The 26,068-nt window shown below is 32.1% G+C and overlaps 1 protein-coding gene across 1 annotated transcript in view; it reads left to right on the top strand.

Moving 5' to 3' along the window:
- LOC144970967 (ephrin type-B receptor 1-B-like) overlaps positions 1-14,390 on the top strand; it is a 183,601-nt gene extending 169,211 nt beyond the window's left edge. Inside the window, 11 exon segments of the mRNA XM_078911192.1 lie at positions 292-341; positions 1,200-1,223; positions 4,720-4,770; positions 5,814-5,969; positions 8,369-8,554; positions 8,958-9,019; positions 9,392-9,490; positions 9,920-10,228; positions 10,916-11,058; positions 11,487-11,619; positions 12,307-14,390. Of these exon segments, the coding sequence (XP_078767318.1) occupies positions 292-341; positions 1,200-1,223; positions 4,720-4,770; positions 5,814-5,969; positions 8,369-8,554; positions 8,958-9,019; positions 9,392-9,490; positions 9,920-10,228; positions 10,916-11,058; positions 11,487-11,619; positions 12,307-12,519 (1,426 nt within the window). The 3' untranslated portion in view covers positions 12,520-14,390.
- Positions 14,391-26,068: the final 11,678 nt, after the last annotated feature.

Raw genomic sequence — 26,068 nt, 5'->3', positions numbered from 1 at the left:
AAAAAAAATTATGGTCTCGACATTGTGTTCTTGCTTAAGGCACTTAACACACATTACCCTAGTCGACTCGGGTGTGAATGAATACCTGACTGTTAGTACAAATAAAATGTCAAAATCAGTGGAATGCTCTATATAAATGTTCATAATGTGTTTTACCTTCATATAGTATAAATCACTCCTATGCATAAATATAATAATAAAGAGTATTTTTTCTATATTTCACTCTTGAAAATTTTCAAGAGGGTTCTCAACTGCACATTTTGATTTTATTTTATTTTTTTCAAATTTCAGAAACCGTCCTAACTGTAGTGAAAAGAAGGATTGTGATGCTTATAGTCATGGTGAGTTATATTTTTATAATTGTACCAACAACCTGCCCTCTAATTAACCCCAGGTGCCTAGAAATAACTAGAATGATGTAACATTATAACATAGAATGGTCGGAATAAAACTAGTCTCTGAAATTACCTTTGGGTAGGTGGTCAAATGTATCTTCTCTTTTTATTTTCGTACTCTCTTTATGAGAATCAAATTTTAGTGAAAAAAATGTTATCTGATTTTGACTTTGCAATTATATATATATATATATATATATATATATATATATATATATCTATATATATATATATATATATATATATATATATATATATATATATATATATATATATATATATATATGTTTTTGTTCATTTTCACCGCTTTTATCTCATTTTAATTTTTCTCTTTGCATAACTTGGCATTCCTTTATTCATGATATTGGCTGCCTGGTTTAGCAAAATGATGAGTTTCATTTAGAAGTGGTTAAACTGTATACAGAAAAACTTCTCACTGTCTGAAATGCTGATCAGTGTCTGATGGAATAGAAGAATTACAGTTGTATAGAAATGAAAATAGAATTAATGTATAGTGGATTCGGTTAGAGAGTGTATTATATTTAAATTATTGAAATATTTGATTCTATGCCTTTTCTGTAAATCTAAACATATTCATAATGTGCTCCGACAGGAACCCAAATCGACATGTCAATAATGGCATGAAAAATGAATATCAAAATACATACTATACAAACTGTTTAATAGGTTATTACAAAATAGAATTAATACAAAGTGGATCAGGTTAGAGAGTGTCTTATATTTAAATTATTGAAATATTTGATTCTATACCTTTCTAAACATATTCATAATGTGCTCCGACAGGAACCCAAATCGACATGTCAAGAGGTAGATATTATACTAAATTGCTATATTATTTTCTCTACCTGCTAAGTTACCTTATCATGTGTATCATGACAGCGTATACATTGTATTCAACCAGTGGGCGATAGAAGTAGATAAAATGCGTTTCTTTCCATATCCTTTGTTTCTTTGTTGATTTTCTTTGGATTAATGCTTTCTTCAATCTAATAATGCCCCTTCTCACTGCTGTCCATAACATTGTAAGGCTTGTTGATCCCAAGATGTGCAGTGCTGTTATATATATATTTTTAAAAAGTAGAAAATTATTTATATATAGGGGTTTGCCTGAATTCGGGAATGAATGTAACGTTGGGCTGCATTAGAACTGCTTCAAGATATAGAATGATACATGAGGTTTGAATATTTTATACTAGGTTCTTTAATTTATTATTATTTTTATTTTTTGTTTGTTTTGTTTTGTTTACTATTTGTAGGTCTTGCTTACTAGTGGGTAATAAATAAAAAGAAAAAAGAAAACAATACAAACAAAAGTTGTCATGCTCTCGAGATATTATTTGGCTGGCATCAATGTGCTCCTAAAAGCAGCTCTGATAACCGAGTACAATTATGGGCTTGATCTAAGATAGTTGTAATGAACACTATGTTAAATTGGTTTGAGATTATTTCCTTTATAACAATGAGCCTATAACAATTTAGGTTATCAGATATGCAAGCAAGTACACGTCGGTTGGCATCATTGCCTTAAAATCCGTTTTAACACATGGTCACAGCTACCAGTGCTGGCCTTTTGGATATGCTATGTGCTAAGAGAGTTCTAGTTGAGAACACTTGAGATTGTTCTAAAAATGCAGCACAATTCATAATTGCTTTAATGATTATTTCTCTAATTATATGAACAGATTAGGTTGGTTTTAATTAGTAGTACAAAAGTTAGATGAAACATTTTTTTAAAAATTGTACTATATGTTTGGAGAAAAAGTATTGGAATTATTTGAAATGGCTTCATTCAAATTAGTAATATTTTTTATAGTGTAATAAATTATTATTTAGAATTGCTAGCTGAATTGGGGATATTTTATTAAATTTATTATTAAATGAAAATTTATGGTTATGCATTTGCGGCATCTATTGTTTGATGTTGGATGTATGGATTGTCATCAAGCATTATTGGCATTATTGGAGAAAAAAAAAAGAGGAAAAGAAAAAATGTAACAGAGTAAATTAAGGAAATCATCGTAAGGAATATCATTTTACTGAACTGAAGAAACAAGCCTACAACAACAAAAAAGTGAAACGCAAGTGTCTCATAGACTAAACCATTTTCGAAAAGCTGGAGCCCGGTGAAATGGATTTTGTGTCACCTTTTTATTTTATTTTATTATTTTTAAATTTTTATTTTGTTCTTCTAGGATACATAGAATGGCAGAAAGAGATGGAGGGTAAATACCTGTTATAGACAAAAATAGCATGGCTTGTTTTGGCTTCCAAGATCAATTCAAATCGTTGTGTTCTTATTTATAAATATGATATCGATGTGAAAATATTATTATCATTATATTTTTATTGTAATGCTTGCTTCCCTCTTTTGCCGGATAGCATTAGGATAGATTTAGTGTTTGAAAGTGAAAAGTAGTTATTTAGTTTTTATTGTTTTTAATTTTAAAAAAAACTAAACGGAAAGGAATTGAATACAATTTGCACTGAGAAAATTGCCAATGACAGGGAGTTAATAATGAAGTTATCAGGAAATAATCTGGATGAGGGAAGAATAATGTGTCTAAGCACAGGCAGAAGAGTATATGGCACCATGTTGTTGCTGCTCAGAAATGATATGATTATATTTATAAGGATGATGATAATGATAATAATAATGATAATAATAATAATAATAATAATAATAATAATAATAATAATAATAATAATAATAATAATAATAATAATAATAATAATAATAATAATAATAATTAATAATAATAATAATAATAATAATAATAATAATAAATAATAATATAATAATAATAATAATAATAATAATAATAATAATAATAATAATAATAAAATGATAATAATAATAATAATAATAATTAATAATAATAATAATAATAATAATAATAATAATATAATAATAATAATAATAATAATAATAATAATAGTAATAATAATAACAGTATAAGTAATAATAATATGATTATAAAGATCATGGGATTTCAAACCAAGAATGCGTAAATGATATTTCACGAGACTGGGAAAGTTCCAATAAAAATTAAAATAGGTATAAATCTTTAGATAGATGAGCATCCACATCAATTTATTTGTCAATAATAAAATTGCAACAACAACAACAACAACAACAAAAAAGGGTAGCACAAAGAACTGCAAGCACAACTTGATTGAGATTGCTATTCTCAAATAAAACATCAAATGCTTGTAAAACTATTTATGTACCTCATTCTTCCCATATTAGGACCCTAACAGTACTATTGGTAATAATTAATTAAGAAAGAGAGAGAGAGAGAGAAAGAAAGAAAGAAAAAGAAAAGAAAAGAGAAGAGAACAGGAAGCCGAGAAAAGAATTAAAAACAAAAACAAAACGAAATCATAATCAGTTGTGTAAATCATTTCGGGATATATCCAAAGTTTAGAGACTTGCAGATTTGTTGTCAATAATGGATGAAAAGTGAATATCAAAATACATACTATACAAACTGTTTAATAGATGATAACAAAATATGTTTCAAAGATAACAAAATGATAACGTTCGGTACTTGAATGCTGACTAACAATACCATCATTTTCCTTCCCTTTCCACCTACCACCCCTTCCATCCTGATAATGTGAAGCTCCTCCGCTAACACAATTTATCAAATATTCCTCATTGATTTTTCTCTTTTTGTTCAACATTTTGACCGAACTTGCTTTTGCATTTTCTGTCTTTCTCCTACTGTCAGTTCTTAGGGCCTCTTTTCCCTTTATGAACAGGTACGTGTCAATTTGTGACAAGTTGTAAAACCAACAACTTGGTAGAAAAAGATTTATTCTATTGTTCAAAGTTTTAAAAAGGAACTGAACGCAATATTTACGAGGAAAATTACCAATGACAGCAAATGAACAATGAAGTGATCAGGACATAATCTGGATGAGGGAAAATTCGGGATTTTTTTTATTCGCTTCCAGGAAAGTTCAGGGACAGGTGTATCAATCATCTCTCTGATTAATTGTTGCAATGATAGACCAAGCTGATTTAACTTTTTTTATAATTGTCGAATCAGCTCGGAAAGGGTGTTTTTGGGTTTTTCTTTTTTTATTTATTTTTTTTTTTTTTAATTTTCACTTCAGTCTCTACAATTGCTTGTAAATTTCCTATTGAATGTTTCTTTTTATTTATTATTGGTTTGTTTTTTTTTTTTGGTTTTTTTTTTATTTTTTTTTTTTGGTTCTCTATTATATCACCTTTTCCCCATCAAGAATTTGCCTTTGGCTTGAGCTATCCCATTTTCCCCTTGCTTTGTTTCCTCTGCAGTTATCCAGTATCCTCCTTTGGAGCACCATATTAATGGGGGTTACGGGGGATGTAAGTATCTAACAACCAGTCCTACCTTGTCCCATAAAATATTAAAATGTTTTGGTAATGATGAAATTCCTCAATTTACAAGATTCATTTTTAACATTAAGAATTAAGAAACCATATCAAACTTAATGGCATGAGCTGTATTTAAAGTAAGTCAAAATACTACACTCCACCCAATAATGACGTGTATTAATTTGAAATTGTATATAACGAACTATTGTCAACTAATAATGCTAAACATCTAATATCTTCTTAAAAGTTACTTTTAATTATTTTAGTAAATCATAATTGTTACGTTCTTGTGTATGTACGTTAATATGGCAGATACATAGCAAGCTAATTAAATCCTTTTTATAAACTGAATAATATTAATGAAACATTGTTCATTAGGAATTTCTTTATTTATCTATTGAGTGGGAATTGATTTAAGCTGAATGTGATAATGGAATCCTTTTCCATTTAAAGTCCTGATTGAGTAGCATTCAACATAAAATTTCCATGAGCACTTAATGAATGCGCATGGTTTTGTTACCAGAAATGTTTATTCATACTTTTGTTTAAAAGAATGTATCTATGGCTTTGCACCACTGCAAGAGACTGTGATCATGCCATGTTCTTTATTTGCTTTGCATAGATAGTTGCTTTATCATGGTATACTGCTTCAGCTTTGTCAATGTCTCAATTTTATAATATCACATATTTGAAGAGACCATGTCATTGTAACCCAAAAAAAACCCCAAAAAGAAAAACATAAATAACTTAGAACTTTATTTTGTAGCTTTGATTAAAGACTGTAAGTCATTGTATAGACATAAAATTGGTTTCATTATTTAAAGCTTTACCAAACTCTTGTCAAATCGTAAAAAAATACTCGATGGAATAGTAATTTGATATAGCAATAGTATTTAAATTATTTCAATCAAACAGATAATGTTAAATTAACAACTTTGTATTATTGAAAGGGTAATGGATTTGCTTGCAAAGAATATTGTTAGATTATTTCTCCACTCATCTAACGCTGTTCTCTTTATTTTTCTATTATCCAGTGACCATGCCCCTGTTCCCATCACCAGGGTCAATACACAGTTCGGTGAGAACGTATGTTGACCCCCACACTTATGAAGATCCCAACCAAGCAGTCCGAGAATTTACTCGTGAAATAGATGCATGTCATATCACTATTGAATCTGTAATTGGAGGAGGTGGGTCTTGTTGATGGGTTTATTGTATCATTTAATTATTCGTTTCATCTTACTCCCTGTCAAGTATGTAAATAAGTTGTCCATGGCTACTTAACAATTATTCCGTCTACTTTAATGCTGATAGGAGCCACTTGGAGGAAGCGCTGCGTCACGTGATCACTTTTTAGCGTTGCTTTAGCGTTGATCACTGGAGCCCACCAACTTCAATTTGATTTAAATTCTATATTATTATTATTCTATATTTTCAAACGGAATTGTGTTCAATTTATATGTTGTGAATTCATTCATCTGGATAGTGTATATATTCGGAAAACTTGTGCAATTTTAAACAATAGTTTAACACCTATTTATCGCCTGCCATCTCGGTCCCTTTGTTTACAAACAATGAACGCCATTTTTGGTTCCGAGTCAGTGATGGAGAAAGAAACAATCGAGAGTAGCCGAGCGGACGATAAGAAAGGGAAAGGAGGTGGTGAAGTGAAAGACGGGGCGAGCGAGAAGGAATGTGTTGGGAAAGGAAGTGTAAGAGGTGTGAAGGGGAAAGGTAAAGGAAAGAAAACGGAGGGGAGCAGTTACGGTGCTGGTAGTAGTAGCGTTGGTAGCAGTGAACTGGACTTTAATGAAATAAAACAGCAACTCAGTGTGTTGATGGGATTGGTGCCAGTGGTGAGCCAAATGAAGGAGGCCTTTGACCGTTTTAATGAAATGGAGGAGGAAGATGCTAATGTCAATATTGGCCTTTCGCGGCCAATATGTAATGATGACATTGAGTCTGATCTTTCGCGATCAGGCAGTAAAGATGTAAGTAATGCTGACCTTTCGCGGTCAGGCAGTAAAGATGTAGAATGTAATGCTGACCTTTCGCGGTCAGTTGATATGGTGCCAGGCAGTAGTAGAGATGCAGGGATGATGTGGAGCAGGCATTCTCATATTTCGAGAATGTGGTAGGCAGGACAGAAGTGAAAGGGAAGGTGCTGGCAGAGAATGTTTCAACTGGTGTTACACAGGTTTTATGTGACGGTCTGCCCAAGGATACGATTACTGCTCTCTCTGAAAAAAAAAATATCCAGTGCCAACAAATTGGTGAAGGAGGCCTTTGACCGTTTTAATGAAATGGAGGAGGAAGATGCTAATGTCAATATTGGCCTTTCGCGGCCAATATGTAATGATGACATTGAGTCTGATCTTTCGCGATCAGGCAGTAAAGATGTAAGTAATGCTGACCTTTCGCGGTCAGGCAGTAAAGATGTAGAATGTAATGCTGACCTTTCGCGGTCAGTTGATATGGTGCCAGGCAGTAGTAGAGATGCAGGGATGATGGAGCAGGCATTCTCATATTTCGAGAATGTGGTAGGCAGGACAGAAGTGAAAGGGAAGGTGCTGGCAGAGAATGTTTCAACTGGTGTTACACAGGTTTTATGTGACGGTCTGCCCAAGGATACGATTACTGCTCTCTCTGAAAAATATCCAGTGCCAGCAAATTGCTCTAGACTAGAGGTTGTCCAATGCAATGAGGAGGTTTTAAACAGATATCCCCTGCCTCTAGAATGAGGGACGCATCCTTGCAGAAAGTGCAGGTATCGCTTATGAAAGGCATTACTGCTGTTTGCAGGGCTATGGAGATGGTGAAAGGAGATAACAAAGAAGTACTGGAAAATATTTCGGATGGAGTCGCTTTGCTCACCAATGCCTCTCATAGTTTGGATATTTATAGAAGACAGTCACTTCGCGGTGAAATTAGAGATGACCTCAACGCTCTCTGTACCGCTTCCTATCCTGTTAGTGACAAGTTATTTGGGAGCAACATTAAAGATAAGATTAAAGACATGAACGATTCTATTCGAGTGGCAAAAACCACAAGGAGATTTTCCCCGTACCCGTCCCATGGCCAGAAAAGGTTTCCTTTTTTAGGCAAAGGTCAACCATGGAAAGGTCAAGGAGGGGGGACAAACACCTTTCGGGGGAATACAAGGACATGGAACAACCACAAACAACACCAGGAGGTGGGTCTTGTTGATGGGTTTATTGTATCATTTAATTATTCGTTTCATCTTACTCCCTGTCAAGTATGTAAATAAGTTGTCCATGGCTACTTAACAATCAAATTGCGTCAATTGATATAGATTTTTGTTGTATGGAGATAAAAAAAAGAACACATCATGAAGTATTTGAATCTTATCAAATCTAAAAATGAAACAGAAAGATATGATTAATTTATTTTAATATTGATCACATAAAATACATGACAACCATTTATATATTGTCAATGCTGTTGTTTGTCAAGCCCTGGCAATCGAATTGGGTTTTTAAAAACTGTTATATATTATATATTCCATAAAGTACATTAAAAAAAAAAAAAATTTTAATATTTGATGAATGCCATTTCCATATTACACCAGGTGAATTTGGTGATGTCTGCAAAGGCAAGCTTCGCGTTCCCTCTCGAATGGAGATGACAGTTGCCATCAAAACACTAAAGCCTGGAGCTACAGAGAAAAATCGGTTGGATTTCCTGACGGAAGCAAGTATAATGGGTCAGTTTGATGATCCAAATGTCATATTCCTGGAAGGGGTTGTCACTAAAAGTAAGTCTGAATGTTCATAACACATTGCCTTACCTGTCTCTTTTTGATAAATTTAATGCTGTGATGCAAAATTTATTGAGAATTGCTATTTTTGGCCCGGAGCTGAATTTTTTCCTTTAACAGGCTCTTTAGAACTAAACTATATTTTGTTATTATTATTATTATTATTATTATTATTATTATTATTATTATTATTATTATTATTATTATTATTATTATTATTATTATTATTATTATTATTGTTTAAGGTTGGTTAAATGTTTTCTTATCTTTGGATAAAACAATGACTGAAACAATATTCATATTTTTATTTGATTCAATACAAGAAAAGATATTCCAGACGAGCCGATCTCTGTATATTTTATGAAGATTTGATAATTTTTCTGATTGTCTCCCTTTTCAGCCAATCCCATCATGATCGTCACAGAGTATATGGCCAATGGGTCACTAGATACATTTTTAAGAGTAAGTAGCAATGATAATTTTTTTGTTAGATAGCTTTTAGATAGATTTTGGCATAATAGCTTTGATGAATGTAATAAAAGAAATAAAGAAAAAAATACAGCCTACTCATCTCTTGGTGAAGGACCATTTTTAATCAAAAGCAGCTAAATAGTTTGTCTTTGGCTTTTCTATAATTCAGTATTTATTGTAGTTCATAAAAAAAAAATACTTGCGTATAACTCATAACAGCCAAATGCCACTGCGTCACTGTATTAAAATGAAGATGCAGTTAGAATGGCAATGCAGTTGAATCTGTAATATGCCATAGTTAAAATTCTTTCCATGTCATTTCATTCATATTATCATACATATAAATTTTTTTTACCTTTCCAGAACAACGATGGAAAGTTCACCATCATCCAGTTAGTGGGCATGATGAGGGGGGTTGCCTCAGGCATGAAGTACTTGTCTGAGATGGGGTTTGTTCATAGGGTAAGTTGACAATGTTCTTTGAGAAATAGTAGTACATACCCTTTCTGAAGGCACGAGAGTCAAAAAAAAAGTTAAGAATCATTTGTCATATAAGGGAATTTCACTTAAAGTTTATATTTTAAAGAGAGACTAGTTGTCCAGTTATTATCCTTAGTGCAGCAGTGCATCTAAATGAGCTAAAGAAGATAAGTCTTTTGCTCAAGTGAAAAGGAGAATATTTCAATAATGGGTCTCAAACCCATGTCTTCCTGGGTTGAGCGCAATCCATTCGTCCTCAACTGAAACTTTTGTAGCAGAAACTTTTTATCACATTATTAATATGTAATATAAATACCTCTTCCTCTGTCCTTATCCCCATTTATTAATCAAGAAGCTAAACCTCATGCATGCTTGTTATCACCATTTTCCTCCTTCTCCGTTTCTTTTCAGGATTTAGCTGCAAGAAATATACTTGTAAATGAAATGCTAGTGTGTAAGGTGGCAGATTTTGGGTTGTCCAGAGAAATTGAGTCAGATACAACAGAGGGAGCATACACCACAACAGGAGGCAAGATACCCGTTCGATGGACGGCGCCCGAAGCAATTGCCTTCCGAAAATTCACATCTGCATCTGATGTCTGGAGTTATGGTGTGGTCATGTGGGAAATAGTCTCCTATGGGGAGAGGCCATATTATAACTGGTCGAATCAGGATGTTATCAAGGCTGTAGAAAAGGGATATCGTCTCCCCCCTCCAATGGTACAAGTTTTTATTTTGTTTTGTTTTTGTATTTTTAATCTGTTTTTTTGGGGGTATTTTTAAATTTTATTTTAAGGGGAAGGAGAGGGTTGTTGTTTTGGATTAAGAGTAAATGTTCAGTCTTTGGCATAACTGTGATGAAAGAATTCAATGTAATTTCTGGTTTGCAATGTAGTCCGTTGGCTAAATTGATGTTTATTATCTCTAACGTATGGTTTTGATAGGAAAACAGTTATGTGACCCACCTCAATCGGATATTATGTCTGGGTTAGCCAGATTTCTAAAGCTGGATGTAAAACTTAATTGGTCAGAAATTAAAAAAAAAAAATTGTTTATTTATTTTTTATTTTTTTTATTTGTTTCTTTATTTAAATTATTATTATTATTATTATTGTTATTATTATTATTATTATTATTATTATTATTATTATTATTATTATTATTATTATTATTATTTTTATTATTTTTATTTTAGGAAATTATATTATTAGCAGTCCATAAAACAAATAAACTTAACTCATATTTTTGGCTGCAAATTTAATTTTCAGTTTGTTCAACCCGACATAATATTGTTTGGAGTTGAAAGGTATGGTTTAAAATTCTGATTGATTTCCTCCTTTTGTCTTAAAACCAACGTATGATTAATTCTTAAATAACTTTATTCTACCTTTTTCTTTGTATCTAAAGGACTGTCCGGAAGCCATCCATCAACTCATGTTGGACTGCTGGCAAAAGGAACGGTCTCATCGTCCAAAATTAGGGATGATTGTTAAAACACTTGACAAACTCATCAGAGCGCCAGAACTTTTACGGAAACAGGCCAAGCCTAGGTATGGAAATCATGATTGAATAAATGCTATTCATGCTTTCACCACGTTACTCATGTTATGCTATGATTTTATATAATATTTTTATCAATGTATAATTAATGCATGAAAATGCAGAGTTGGTAGCAATACTCAGAAAAAAGGCAGTTTTGAGACTAAACTTGTATTGAGTTCTCTCTCTCTCTCTCTTTCTCTCTCTCTCTCTCTCTCTCTCTCTCTCTCTCTCTCTCTCTCTCTCTCTCTTATATATATATATATATATATATATATATATATATATATTATATATATATATATTATATATATATCTTTTCTTTATATCCCGTTCTGCAGCTCTAGCTCTATCATTATGTCACTCCTTATCCTTATTAGTTTTTCAAATTGAGACTACATTTATTAACACATTTTATGTGTTTTTCCTTACCATTTAGGCCCCACAATTTCATAGACCCCAGTACACCTGACATGACGGCGTTGGCCACTGTAGATGACTGGCTAGTCTCCATCAAGATGGAACGCTATCTCACTCTCTTCCTTAGTGCCGGTGTCAATTCCATGGAACAGGTGAGTGACAAAGAGAGATTCAATTCTTTCAGAATGAACCATTGAAACAGAAGAAACAAAATGACTGGAAAAGAAAATGTCAGCAAATAGTTTCATAACAATGTGAAGATTATTTAAATAGGACCTTGATGATGATGATGATGATGATGATGATGATGATGATGATGATGATGATGATGATGATGATGATGATTATGATGATGATGATCATCATCATTATGATGACAATGATGATGATGATGATGACAACGACAACGACAATGAATATTATAGCGGCAATTAGGACTAGAAGGAAGAGCAGATGGTAAAAGAAATATATAAGAATGAAAAGATGGATGACATTGATTACAAATTTTATTTTTTTAATAGTAGGAAAAAAACTGTGGTTCCAGCATGTTGCCATTAAGCAAGAAACTTTACTTACCTAATCCCACTTGATTACAATTTAAAGAAATACTTGGTAATGGGTACTATTGTAAGAAGTCCAACACAAAAAGGGAACTCAACAATCAGTTGCCACAGTATGAGATGGAACATTAGGTCATCACAGGTACATGGGGGTTCAATAAAGCATTTTGTAGTGCAATGAGTTTGGTGAAATGCACCATGTAAACGTTTGTATTTATTTTTATGAATTTAATTTGTTGCTTGGATAATATTCAAAGCTTTATCTGCTTGGTTCAACAGGTGAGGCACCTAACAGTCAGAGACTTGCTAAACATGGGAATCAACCTGGTGGGGCACCAGAAGAAGATAATGAACAGTATACAGACATTCCGGGCACAGACGGGAGGAGGGGTAGGGATAGGAATGGGACTTGTGGGTGGGATGAGTGATTTGACACCAGCTACAACCAACAGTCAACACATACACAGTATGCCCCAGGCTGCACTTGTCTAGCATTGAATGAGGGATGTGTTTTTGGGAGGGGTTGGGGAGGGGAGGGGAGGGAATATGATGCTAAAAGATGATGTGAGTATGCGTATATATATATACGAGTGTGTTCGCGTGTGTGTTTATTTGGGTATGCTAGACGTGTTACATGTTTTGCTAAATGCATACTTTGTGATGGAACAGGGTAAATGTAAGTGTTGTGAGCAACACAAAAATGCATGGGACAAAATGAATGCGCAAATGATTTTGAAATTAAAAGCATTCTAATATGTGACACGAATGAATGAAAATTTAGCATTATAAATTATGGGATCTAGTTCATGACAAAAAGATTGCTCATTTTTCGATCATCTTTTATGATGGTGAGTGGAACTACATTTGACTTGATGTTCATTCCAGCTTAGAGAGTTGATGAAAATTACTCTGACAGCGGAGTCACCGAAGATATTTTATATGATGTAAGGACCTGTAAATTTTATTGAAGTCTTTCTCGACCTTTACAAAACGTATCTCAGATTGCAGAAATTTGTTTTTGTTTATTACTGATTGTGTTGTTTCTTTAAGGTTCAGTATTTGATGAACTTTTCAGTTAAGAAAACCTAACCCAAATAACAATTAAAACGGCATTGCGATGTATGAATTAGAGAGGATTTAATATTATTGTAGTTTCCAATTATTTTTAATTGAAATAAATATGTTCTCAAGTAATTTTTAGTTTTATAATCATGTGAAACATGCTCTCTCAGTTATCAAAGCTTATGAATGATTAGAAGATATAGTGACCCTTTATTCCATAAAGGAAACCGCTTACCTAATCTACATTCTGTAATGTCCATAATAATGAAATCAAAGACAACTTGATGATATTTTGGTTTTTGTGTGATTTGAAAGGTTACAGATTCAATCCGAGGCCTTCTATAATACAGGCCATCTAGCCTAGTCAATCAGGATTGCAGAAAGGTGATAGATATGTGTAACATCGAGGTGCTTGTCTGTTAAATGCAGTGACGTTACATCATCAAATTCTGGCATTGATTGGGGGGAAATGGAAATGGTATGTCTCATAGCAGGTCTCGAGATTTTTTCTCTCTAATGAACCCCGTTTTGGTGCTCTTGAGTCATTTCATAAGAAATTTGGAACTGTATAATGTAAATTCTTTGGAAGGGGTTGTCTTAGTGAAAACTTTAAAACTTTGAACGAATAGAAGAATTAGCATTATGGAGTGAGGGTGTTTTGACTGTTGTTACATTTTATAAATTTAATTGTGTTTACTTGACATTATGTGCACTTCTACGTCTTTGAAATGAAAAAAGACAATTGTTTGTTTCTAAAGAGGCTCTGAATATAACTACAGAAAAGAAAAGAAATTTATTATCTACTACCGATGTGTTTTAATGATAACAAAACGAGAATTATGTCCCTTCAATGCTGCTGTAAACATATGAATTCTTTTTATCATTATTATTATACTGTATTATTATATATCATTGTCATCAACATATCTTATTCATAAAGCACTCCAACATGTTGACTGCTGACATCAAAATACAAAAATTACAAGCACACACCAGTCATGCAAAGGATTTATCTATGAATATTCCTTGATTGTATTTTTTATAATACGAAGATCGATGATTCCAGGAGCAGATTTGATTATTTCCAACTTATTATTCTGTAAAATTTTAAATTTGGAATTCATCAATAGTTTAAGATGTTTTTTTTTTTATAACCTGGTCCATCTCTGTTCGCATCATTTATATTTGTATTTTGATCAGAGATAGTGGCATTGAAATTTATGTCATGTAAAGATCTAAATACTACGGATAAAACACTAACTCAACAACTCGAATGATCCAATGACTCGAATGGAATAAAATGAAAATGATTTTGAAGAAATAGAAATACAAAATAGTATATTGTACTAACAAGTTGACATCCGATATCGTTAATTCAATCAGATAGGTGTGTTATATATTTTTAAGGTTGCGCTAAAATTGAATTGATACTCTACTATCAGCCATATCGCATTTTGTACAATAATGATGATGTCCAGAATATTATCATGAGATGAGGAGTGATGATTTTTTAAATTGTGATTTGAGTGTGAAATCTTCACAGCATTAGACTTAAATTCCTATCCAGTCTTCGTTCATTTTTATGTAGCTCAATGTCATGGATTTCATTGTCTTTAGATTGTTTAAGTGGTAAGGTCCATCCCAATGCCTGCATAAAGATGATCGCATTTTACTTTTTACTTTATTTTCTTTTTCCTGTGAAGAAATTTGTCTTTAGAATCAATGTCAAAAAGAGAACAAATAGACTAAGATGCATTAGGCATCAGCCACAGCACAGTGCGTCAAAATGAGCTCTAGGGGTTAAATTTCTCGCCAAAAGATGTTGAGATGCGAAAAGCATGGCGCAATAGTGTGTTTTCTGAATGTAGCTTTCTGAATTTTGAGACCACTCAGTTAATCAGGACTTTCATAAGCTTATTTGATTACTTAGCCCAGCCTTTTTTCCCCCTTTGAATCTCTTAATGGTAGGGAGACATTTGGATGGGTGGTTCTTTTTGTAGAGATGACCCCCCCCCCTCCTCTTGTAAATGTCTCAAAATAGTATTAGGTATTAAACGTACTTTGTATTAATTTAAGTAAGCCTTTTTTTCAAATGGGATATGATAGTTTTATTTTACAGAAGATTTAAGCAGTACCTGAGTCATCACGAGGATAAATTTCTGTTATGACCCGATTCACTTCCCCACATCACGTTTTCCTGGGTACTTTTAAGCAAAGATTAATTAGTCTTTTGACTATCTTATCCTTCCTGGTGCTGAGAGCGCTGTGAATTCCTTAAGATACCTCAAAACTGGCAAGACACAGCTAATACAAACGTTTTATCTCTTTAAGGGCGTATTTCTGACATATTCATCTATTCTTTCAATTCCATTATTTCCTTTATTTCATGTCGTAAAAATGACATGATGAGCCATATAAAATTGAATTACGTCTGGATGAGGTAAAAATTCTCATGTTGTGATGATGTTATTAACATGTATATTTAGTTTGTTTGATTTTTTAAATTTTGTTTTGTTTTGTTTTGTTCCAATCATAAAGTTGTTTTGTTTTTTTCTGTAAAATAGATAAGATATATTTATACATAGATATTCTGTAAATATTAAATTCATTTCTTAATATAAATGTACAAAAAGGATGGTGGTTTTTGCTATTGTCATTTTACTCGTTTCCAGTTTTAATATTTTATGATATTTAAAAAACAATACTTCAGGACAAAAAGTCGTTTTTGACTCTTTTTCTTCTTGTTTAAAAAAAAAAAAAATTAATGTTTATTTTATTTTTTGTTTTTGTTTTGTTTGTTTTTGCTTTGTTTTCTTTTAAAATATTTTCACTGATATTTTTATTATAAGACTTTTCATCTTTCAGCTAACTCGATTTGGAAAGTTTTATTGAAATTGCAAAACCATCATCAAATTTGATTTATTACGAAACCTTGTGTTCCACAATGAATTGCAACCAATTTACAATCAGATGTGTAAATATGTCATTCCATCGTCGATCCGAGACCACCGTCATGCTCATAACTTTAGTAGTACTACTACAATAATATCATATCTCAAATATCATTATCATCATCATCATCGTCTTCATCTTCTTCTTCTTCTTCATCATCATCATCATCATCATCATCATCATCATCATCATCATCATCATCATCATCATCATCATCATATTTAACGGGATATTAGAGTGTCGTACTTGACTGTATGTTTTAATATTTTTCTTTGGACATATATTTGTGTTATTATATACCTTCTAGTTTATTAATGGGCAACAAATAGTTGATAATAGTTGTTTATAATTTATGTATTTCAGGAATGTTGAGACAATCGTAAGTCCGATCAAACCAAATTTTCATTATATTTTATATATGACTATGGACCCACCCCTCCATGATAAGCATTCAGTACATCTCAAGAAAATGTTCATTGGCTAACGTGCTTTGTGTACTTTTACAAGTCTGTTAATCCAGATTTTCTGGGTGGGATCTTTTGACCTCGCATGGTAGGCAGGAGGTCACTTGCTGTGTCTTCTATCCCCCTATATCTGTTTTCTGAGTTAATCTCTGTCTTTGTCTTGGATTGAGATTTATTGGTTTTGTCCTGGCTCTTGCTCGAGTCTTTGGCTGAGAGGGAAATAGTCAAATGTATAGAGTAGTTTGTGTTGGGAGGTGATATATATTTTCCTTGTAAATCACCTCTCTGTTGTGTATTGTTTTGAATGTATAATGTAAGCATTTGAGTGTATTCTGCTTAGTGGGATCCTCCGCTTGTGTCTGGATGAGACAGTTTGGTGATCTCAACTTATGCACAATGATCGTATGCTCTTTGAGGCTTCTTCTATTCCCCTGGTCCCAGGTTTGAGAGTTTTGCCAAGATGAGGGTAATTTAAATTGATCTATATTTGAAGGGACAAGTTTTCTGGCCAAATTTGTTAAAATACGTGTATTTCCAGAGTACGTCAGTCAATTGGTTAAACCAATGCAAATCACTCTCCATTTCAATAGTGATAAGTTGAGCCCACAAGTAAATTGGGTTATAAGACTTGTAATTATGTTTGTAAAGCTTGTAATATTATAATTATGACAAGTATAAAAAATAGTTGATATTAGAGGTCGTAATTAGCTTAATCATTTTTTAAAATTATGACGGTCGCGAAACATCAAAAATTTTTTTTTTTTTTTTTTTTTTCCTTTGAAAAAAGAAAGAAATATAAGATAAAATAAGTTAGAAGCTTCCAATGGATTTGTTATTATTATTATTATTATTATTATTATTATTATTATTATTATTATTATTATTATTATTATTATTATTATTATTATTATTATTATTATTATTATTTTTTTTTTTTTGTTTTTTTTTTTGTTTTTTTTTTTTTAAAGATACCTAAAATGAGGGATCCAGGGATACAATTAAATATACATATTTGTGTTTATGTTGGATATTTGCCATTATTTTATATTACTTTTGGAGAGTACCTATTTTTTTTAGGTTTAAGAAAAAATATTTTTAATTATTTTAAGTCACCATTTGTTTTGTTTCCACAAAGAGGCTTGCATTATATTTTATAATTTTTCTTTGACATGGATGTATTACTCGAGAGGAGTAGATTTTAAACTAAAGCCTGTTATTAGTTTATGAACACCACGACTCTCATAACTGTTTTCTGCTCAAGACATCACTAAAATACGATAAAGACATTTTTACGATGTCTGTCTTACGATATTTCAGAAATATTTCCATCTACATTAATTTTTTTGTCAAATTGTTTTTTGATTTTTTTGTCATTTTTGTTTTGTTGTTCTTAAATTGTCATACAATATTTTCCCCCAAATCAAATGCTGCTTTTTAAACATGTCTGTTATAATATATGAGACGAAAGCTTCACTCGGATTAATATTTAGTGTACTTTATTGTTATTATTGTTGTTGTTATTGTTATTATTATTATTATTATTATTATTATTGTTATTATTATTATTATTATTATTATTATTATTATATTATTATTATTATTATTATTATTATTATTATTATTATTATTATTATTATTATTATTATTATTATTATTATTATTATTATTATTATTATTATTATTATTATTATTATTATTATTATTATTATTATTATTATTATTATTATTATTATTATTATTATTGTTATTATTATTCCTTCTTTTAATATAAAATGACAGAAAGTTTGTTTCTACACGGAGGTCTATAATTTTATGTTATCTCATAAATTTTATAAATTGTTTTTCATAAACTTTTTGCTGCTTTTTGAATACCAGTTATTCTGTAATTCTGTAATGCAACACCTTTCAATGGAATGTTATATTTATTTCATGAGTTTATTTTATAGCAGGCTCTTATATTTAAACTATTTTTAAAATGTCTAGCTAGCATCAAATAAGGTTAAAATCAGATCTACAAAACTTTTGATCAGAACATAACCCAATTTTTTTATTTTTTTTTATTTTACAATCAAATCTAATCTACAGTGTCATAAGCTGAAAAGATTGCTTTGAAGTTTTCAGGCCAAAAGGAATTTAAAAAGATAGCTGTTAAGTTTGTGGAGGGCAGTATATGTATGGTTCTCGGATTTTAATATAGAAAATGACAGATACTTCAACTGCTGAAATTATGACCACCATCTTGTCAAGAGTCTATGATCAAGTTACCGTTAACAATTTATTTCATAATTGAACCTGTTCACTATGCCAGTATATGTCGATCTATAAATGCTGAATACAAATAGCGGTGATTTTAAGAATAAAGTGAGTAAAAGTGTTTTGACATACCCGTATGTAGGGAAAATAGACAAACAAAACAAATGAATTTAACAAAGAAACTGGTGCAGGCAAGTTTACTCGAGTTCATGATAATGTTGAGACTGATAGATACAGACTCTCCAAAAGGAATTTTTGTAGTTTGCTTTGTTTGTTTTTTTTTGTTTTTTTTTTTGTTTTCTTTTTTTTTAGCATTCAAGAATCAATTGTAGTCTTTGAAATCTGCCAACTTTTGCCTCTAAATTTCCTGGACTACTTCTGTATTAAATTCAATATCACCCGGTAGACAATGAAGCCAAATCAACATGATGTGCCATTGTTGTGGTCATGAACATCAATTCCATCTATCTTCAAACCTCATGTTTTATACTATGTGATTGTTTGTAAAGTCGTTCATGTTTTGGGTTTTTTTTTTCTTCTCAAACTTTAAGATATCAATAAGCAATAAGATCATGGGAAGAGTATTGTTACAATTGACCGTCTTCTTGTATGCATCATTTCATTTTTTTGGTATCCTACTTAACCGATCCATAGTCACAGTCAACTATATGATCTATGCAAAAACAATGTTTGATCATAGATTAATATTTGAATATATTATTATATCAATCTCATCATAACATAACTGCCACCTCCATTGTATGAATATCACTTCCGTATCCCCATTTTAAACGGTTTACAATGGGCTGAATTATAGTATGAGCACAATTTTTTTTCCTTTCTTATTGTTTTTTCTTAATTTTTATTTTATTTTAATGTTTTGTCTCGAACTGAGGCCGTAATATTCACTTTATGTTAATCCCTTCTACTTTGTCCAGAATCAAGCAATTAAGTAATGTTCAAATTTTATACTTCATTATCTGTGTCTTTTATATAACCATGATAGTATTTAAATTACTTTGGAAACAAACAGCATAACTTATTTACTTTGAAGTGACTTCTCAATGTTGATTGTTTGGTCTTTTTGACACAGGGTGACTATTTCATATACCTACTGATGGCAACACTCCAGTCTTGTAGAGAAAACCCACACAAACATCTATTTCACAAAACTGTCAGAAGCAAACACTCAGCCATAAAACATTCCAGACTACATCAGCAATTAAGAAATAATACACGCTCCACAAAAGCTTCATCACATCGACAAATTCTCATCAGCAGTTAGCAAAAACAAACGCATACCAGTTTTTATTCCCTCAAACAGAACAATACGCGAATGGAACTACCACATAGCATAATAGACATTGAAGGTCCCATGCCATTTCAATGTGTTTTCCACCTATACAATGAGATTGAATAACTGGAGTGAGTGATAGGGTTTGAGTAATTTGTATAGATTTAGAGTGTTATGGCACATTGTGCCGCTTGCATCTTATGGACTTAAATCGAATTGAAAAGTAGGTTTTTACCTGTGCATGTTATTATCTTTGAACATTTTGTCAGGTATTCCCTTTAAAAATTCGCTATTTGAATCTTTTCAAGAAAACCTTTTAAGATTTACAACATGTTGATTTTTTAGCATTATTTTTTTTGTTTTTCTCGTAATATTTCCTAATTTTCTATTCAAAGTTGTATGTAGTATTATTGAACACATTATGTCTGCCAAATATCAAGGGTCAAGAATTATTTGCTGCCCTTTATTATCTTTGTTTACATTTTTGTTTTGTTTTGGGGATATCATTGTTGAAATAAGTGAAGATTTTACAAAAGTGATCTGTTTGTTGCTTAAGTCGGATTTTAAAATTTTTTTTCATGAATGTTTTTAAAACGTTATTTATTTCTTCCTTAGGATACAATGGATGTATTGGATACGTTTTAAAATGTCATATCATTTAATTGTTGACTTATTTTGTTAAGTGACACATTCTCATTAAGGTCAAGAAAATACGAAGTCTTCAAAATCACAATTGATGTTACAATTCTAAAGAGCATAACAAATGCTGTTCAAATGTTTAATGGTAACATCTTGTTTAAAAAGTAGAAAAAATAAGCTAACTGAACACATTTATGCATGTCAAAAACCTGGCGTTATATTTAGTAAGATATTCATATCAACAATGTTTTGTTCATTACCTGTTATAGGAACCACTCATCGTGTTAAAATATGAAGGCAGGCGAATATGATTATACAACCGCTTCTTTCATTTCTCTACCTTTGTTTATAGTTGTTTTCAATTTACGACTCGCACTGAATTATTTTATTTTATTTATTATAAAAATGATTATTTTAATATTACATGTAGTCTTATATCCATCCATTTTATTTTCTTATATTGATATAATTCGGGACTCATTTTTTTCTTGCCCATGGGAGGGGAAGGGGGAGTTTTCTATTCTTTTTTTTTTTTTTTTTTTTTTTTTTTTTTTTGTATTCAGGACAAGAATGATTTTTTAAAATTAAACATTTTTTTTCTTCCTTTTAAAAAAAATCGCTTAAAATCTGAATACATTGTCATTTATTAAATCCTTTTTTGTACATATCCATCAACCGAGTTGACCCATAACAATCATAAATGTTGCTTATAAATCTTTGTATCATGACCTTATCGATTTTTGCTTTGTCCTTGTTGGTGACAGGACTCTAATGTTATGAAGAAAATGGTGAATATAAATGATTTGATGAGGAAACTTGTAATTGATGTTTGGAAAGAATGCTTGTTCTCATTTTTCTTTTCTGTTAGATTTAAAAAAAAAAAAAAAAAAAAAAAAGAGATTGGTGGTATAACACATTTTTATCATTTTGGCAAGAACATTTTTACTTGGTTTATCTATTTAAAAAATATTTTACCTAAAGTATCTAAACATTATACTTCTTTTAGAGAGCTCAGTTTTTAGGATACTTGCTTTGAATGCAAAGGGACGGGAATCAATCCTGGGTGATGTCGAGATTTTTTTTTTATCATCTCCCCCCAACCTCTCTACCAGTTGTTGGGTAGCTGGGTCTGTTATATATGGTAGGAAGTACTTTGTAATAAACTAGCATCCTATCTATAGAGTATCAAACAATTGCTATGCTCCAATTAACGCTGTAGAAACCGGGATAAATTCTGGATCTATGGACCTTAATGCTCTGAAAGACTACTTGTCTGAAGTCGCTGGTTTAATGGAATGGGGTCTTCTGATTTCCCATGATGAGCAAATAGATCACTCTTGTGTCTTCTTTCCCCAATATCTGTCTTCTCTTCCCATGTTGCTCTCCGTCTTTGTTCGGGATTGAGTTTGCTCCTGGCGTGGATCCTAACTGAAAGGGAAACGGTCAGATGTATAGTTCCTGTGTTTTTTGGTTTTTTTTTAAACATGAGACTTTTTTTAATTTGTTCATCACCTCCCTTTTAGATGCTCCTACGGATTTTAGTTTTGAATATATTGTATGTACTTTTTAAACATTTGAGCGTATCTTCTATTGTGGGTCTTTTGCTTGTGCCTGGATAGGAATTGTAGGTAATGTAAAAATAGGCATATTGATGGATTTCTCGTGGAGTTCTCTGTTCGGTTTGTGATTGAACCAGTCACCTTTCTCTTACCTTTTCTTTGGAGTAATTTTTTTTTTTTAAACAAAGTTTGGAAAAATCTTAATCTAAAGTTGCCAGTATATTAAGTAAGGTTTTATGGCCAACATGAGAAAATTGTGTTTTAGCAGTGTACCGCTGTGTAAATTATTGGTAAATGCTTTCTATCTTCTTTGGATTGGAGAGATGATATTGAACGTCAGAGCACATAACAGATGTCCAGTTGTCCATATGAAAATGGAATTGTGATCAGTATGATTATATACAATGATTTTTTTTTTCTTTCTTATAGTTTAATAGTGGACAGTGATGTTAAAATTACAATTGTTAATGTATAAAGATTCTGTATTTTCTTTACGGATGATTTTTTTTTACGGAAACGTTTGAGAGAGGGAGAGAGTGTGTGTTTGTGAGTGTGTGTGTGTGCGTGTGTGTGTGGGTGTATGTGTATATGAAAGTATGTGTAAGTACATGCCTATCAGTATGTGCATGTGTGTATATGTTTGTCAGTGAGAGAGAGGGTGTAAGAGAGAGAGAGACACACACACACACACGCACATACACAGGGAGAGAGAGAGAGAGAGAGAGAGAGAGAGAGAGAGAGAGAGAGAGAGAGAGAGAGAGAGAGAGCTGATGATGATGATAATGATGGCGATGATGAACTGTATGTTTACTTATCTGCGAGTTTATGCTTTGGAATCTATAACACACACACACACACACACACACACACACACATACATACATACATACACAGATTTAAAACGTGCATGTGTGCTTGTTTTTATGTGTGAAGGAGTGCATGTGTGTTTGTTTTAATGTGTGTGTGTGTGTGTGTGTTTGTATGATAGAGAGAGAGAGAGAGAGAGAGAGAGAGAGAGAGAGAGAGAGAGAGAGAGAGAGAGAGAGAGAGAGAGATCGTACTTGCTGACTTTATCAGTGATACACAACAATTGAAATGTGCTATACTATACTTCAATGAACATATCGCTTTCTCTATCTATAGCAATACATACTTTGAACATGTCCATAATTTTGTGTGTGAAAAGTATGAATTATATATTATGTATGATGTTTATTTGACAATGAAATTATGGTTAAAATGAAAAACACGAAAAAAGGTGAAATTACATAACTACATGCGAAATAATTAATGAAAGAAAAACGTTCAATAAAGTTGTAAATATACAAATACATTATGCTTTCAGTTGAGATTCTTTTCATAGACAATTAAAATCATGGAATCTATATCCTTCAACGACCATTTTGGACAGGGAAGGTCCCTGCTGTCTCTTCTATCTTCCTCTATCCGTTTTCTCCTTTCTATCTGGGTGGCTGGGTGGGGTTCCTATGGTGGGCAGGGAGGCACTTACTGTAGACTTTAATAAGAAATAATGGCAAAGGACATCTTGCAAGTCCATAACGTTTTAACAATAACGGACTTAACTCTATGATAAAAGATAGTAACTAATTGCAGTACAAAAACTAATGACGTCATTGTTGATTGATATTTCAACACTACCCCTGAATTTGTACAACTAAAAACAACTCTACTTTATAAACTAAAGAATCCCATCATAAATTTCAATTCAGATCAACTTGTATCAAATTCACAATAACAATGCCCATGATCATTTGCATCAGTATAATGAACACTCAAACTTTATAATAGTTTTCCTCCCACAGAGTTAAATCAAAAAACAGAAAATATCAATTTGCTATGTAAAAATGTAACGAAATCAACAATCTACACCCAGTAGAGTTATCAATTTTACATTTAAAAAAAACAAAACTTATAAACAAGCTACATCCAGTAAAGTAGAACCTCCTAAACTTTAACTTGTCAAATTTAGTTCAAATAGGTTTTCTCATCCCCATCAATGATCTTAGTTTCACAAACTGGTCTTTTGGTAAAGCTTTTGTGAGAATGTCTGCTAACATTTCCTGTGTTTTACAATATTGTAACACAATATCACCCTGGGCAATCTTATCCTGAACATAATGATACTTAATATCAATGTGTTTGGATCTCTTTGACCCTTGACCACTAGCAATACAAATTGTACTTTGATTGTCCTCATAAATAACCATTGTTGGTTCATTAACAGTAACAGTACTGATCTGAGTCATCAAAGACTTCAACCATGTCGCTTCCTGAGTCGCTGATGCCAAAGCAATGTACTCAGCTTCAGCAGTTGAGAGTGCAACACAATTTTGTTTCCTACTCCCCCATTGAACAGCCCCTTCTGAATTAAGAAAAATGAACCCAGAAGTAGATTTTCTATCAGAAGTATCACCCGCCCAGTCAGCATCTGAGTAACCAACACAAGCAACAACATCATCTGAGTTAACATTATTTGCAGTATACACTAGGCCAAAATTTGTTGTGCCCTTTAGATATCTAAAGATTCTTTTTACTGCCATCCAGTGTTCCTTACATGGGTCTGAGGAGAACCTAGCAATCAACCCTACAGCATATGCTATGTCTGGCCTTGTTCTATTGCTTAAGTGTAAGAGACTACCCACTGCAGACTTGTAATTTCGAGGATCAACTCTTTCACTGTTTTCATTTCCAGGAGTAAGTTGCAAACCGGTGTATCAGTCGGTGAGCAATTTTCCATGCCAAATTGGGTAAGTATTTGTTTGGTGTAGGATTCTTGTCCCATCCAAATGCTCCCATTCTCTTGTCTTTTAAATTCAACACCTAGAAAGTAATCCAGTCCACTTTCATTTCAAACTTGTTGGAAAGGTCACTTTTGACTTGAACAAGTTCATTTGCATCTTTGGTTATAAGAATCAGATCATCAACGTAAAGGCAAATAATTAATTTATCACCCTTTGTTTTTTCTCTTACATAGACTCATGGATCCACAGTTTTCTGAAATCCCATTTTCTTTAAACATGAGTCTAGTTTTTCATTCCAGCACTTTGGAGATTGTTTGAGTCCATAAAGACTTTTCTTTAAACAACAAACAAGATCCTCTCCCTTTCCAAGTTCAGTATAACCCTCAGGTTGTTTCATATATATATCTTCTTCAAGTTCACCATTTAAGAATGCTGCAGTAACATCCATTTGATGAATATTCATTTTCTCCTTGACAGCTTGAGATATGACTGCCCTGACTGACTCAAACCTTGCAACTGGAGCATGAACGTCATCATAATCTTCTCCATACACTTGACTATAACCTTGTGCCACAAGTCTAGCCTTATATCTTTGAACAGTGCCATCAGGGTTCAGTTTACTTTTTAAAAACCCATCTACAACCTATGGCCTTTCTTCCCTCTGGAAGCTTAGCAAGTTTCCATACACTGTTTTTAAGAAGGGAATTGTACTCATTATCAGCTGCCTCTTTCCAAAGCTTACCATCATGCCTTTGTAGTGCTTCGGATAGAGTTGTAGGCTCAGCATCATAGCTGCTGCTGCTGCTACTACTAGTGTACATCCATTCTCCATATCTCTCAACTGGTTTTGTAGCTCTTGTACTCCTTCTTATTTGTGCTTCAGTTTCATGAACATTACCTTCTAGGTTTCTTGTTTCATGATCATTTTCAGTCTCAGACTCTAAATTTAGATCAAGAATTGGACACTGAAATTCATTTTCCTGAGCTGCATCTCCCTTACTTGGCAGACCTTCAAATCTCCATTCTGTGAAAATAACATCTCTACTTAGAATAATT

This window comes from Berghia stephanieae, chromosome 4 (assembly GCF_034508935.2).
Source record: "Berghia stephanieae isolate SIO BIC M18660-M18661 chromosome 4, UCSD_Bste_1.3, whole genome shotgun sequence".
NCBI classification, from domain to species: Eukaryota; Metazoa; Mollusca; class Gastropoda; order Nudibranchia; family Aeolidiidae; genus Berghia; species Berghia stephanieae.
The sequence above is the reverse complement of the archived record's forward strand: the minus strand, read 5'-3'. Positions and strand labels throughout refer to the sequence as shown.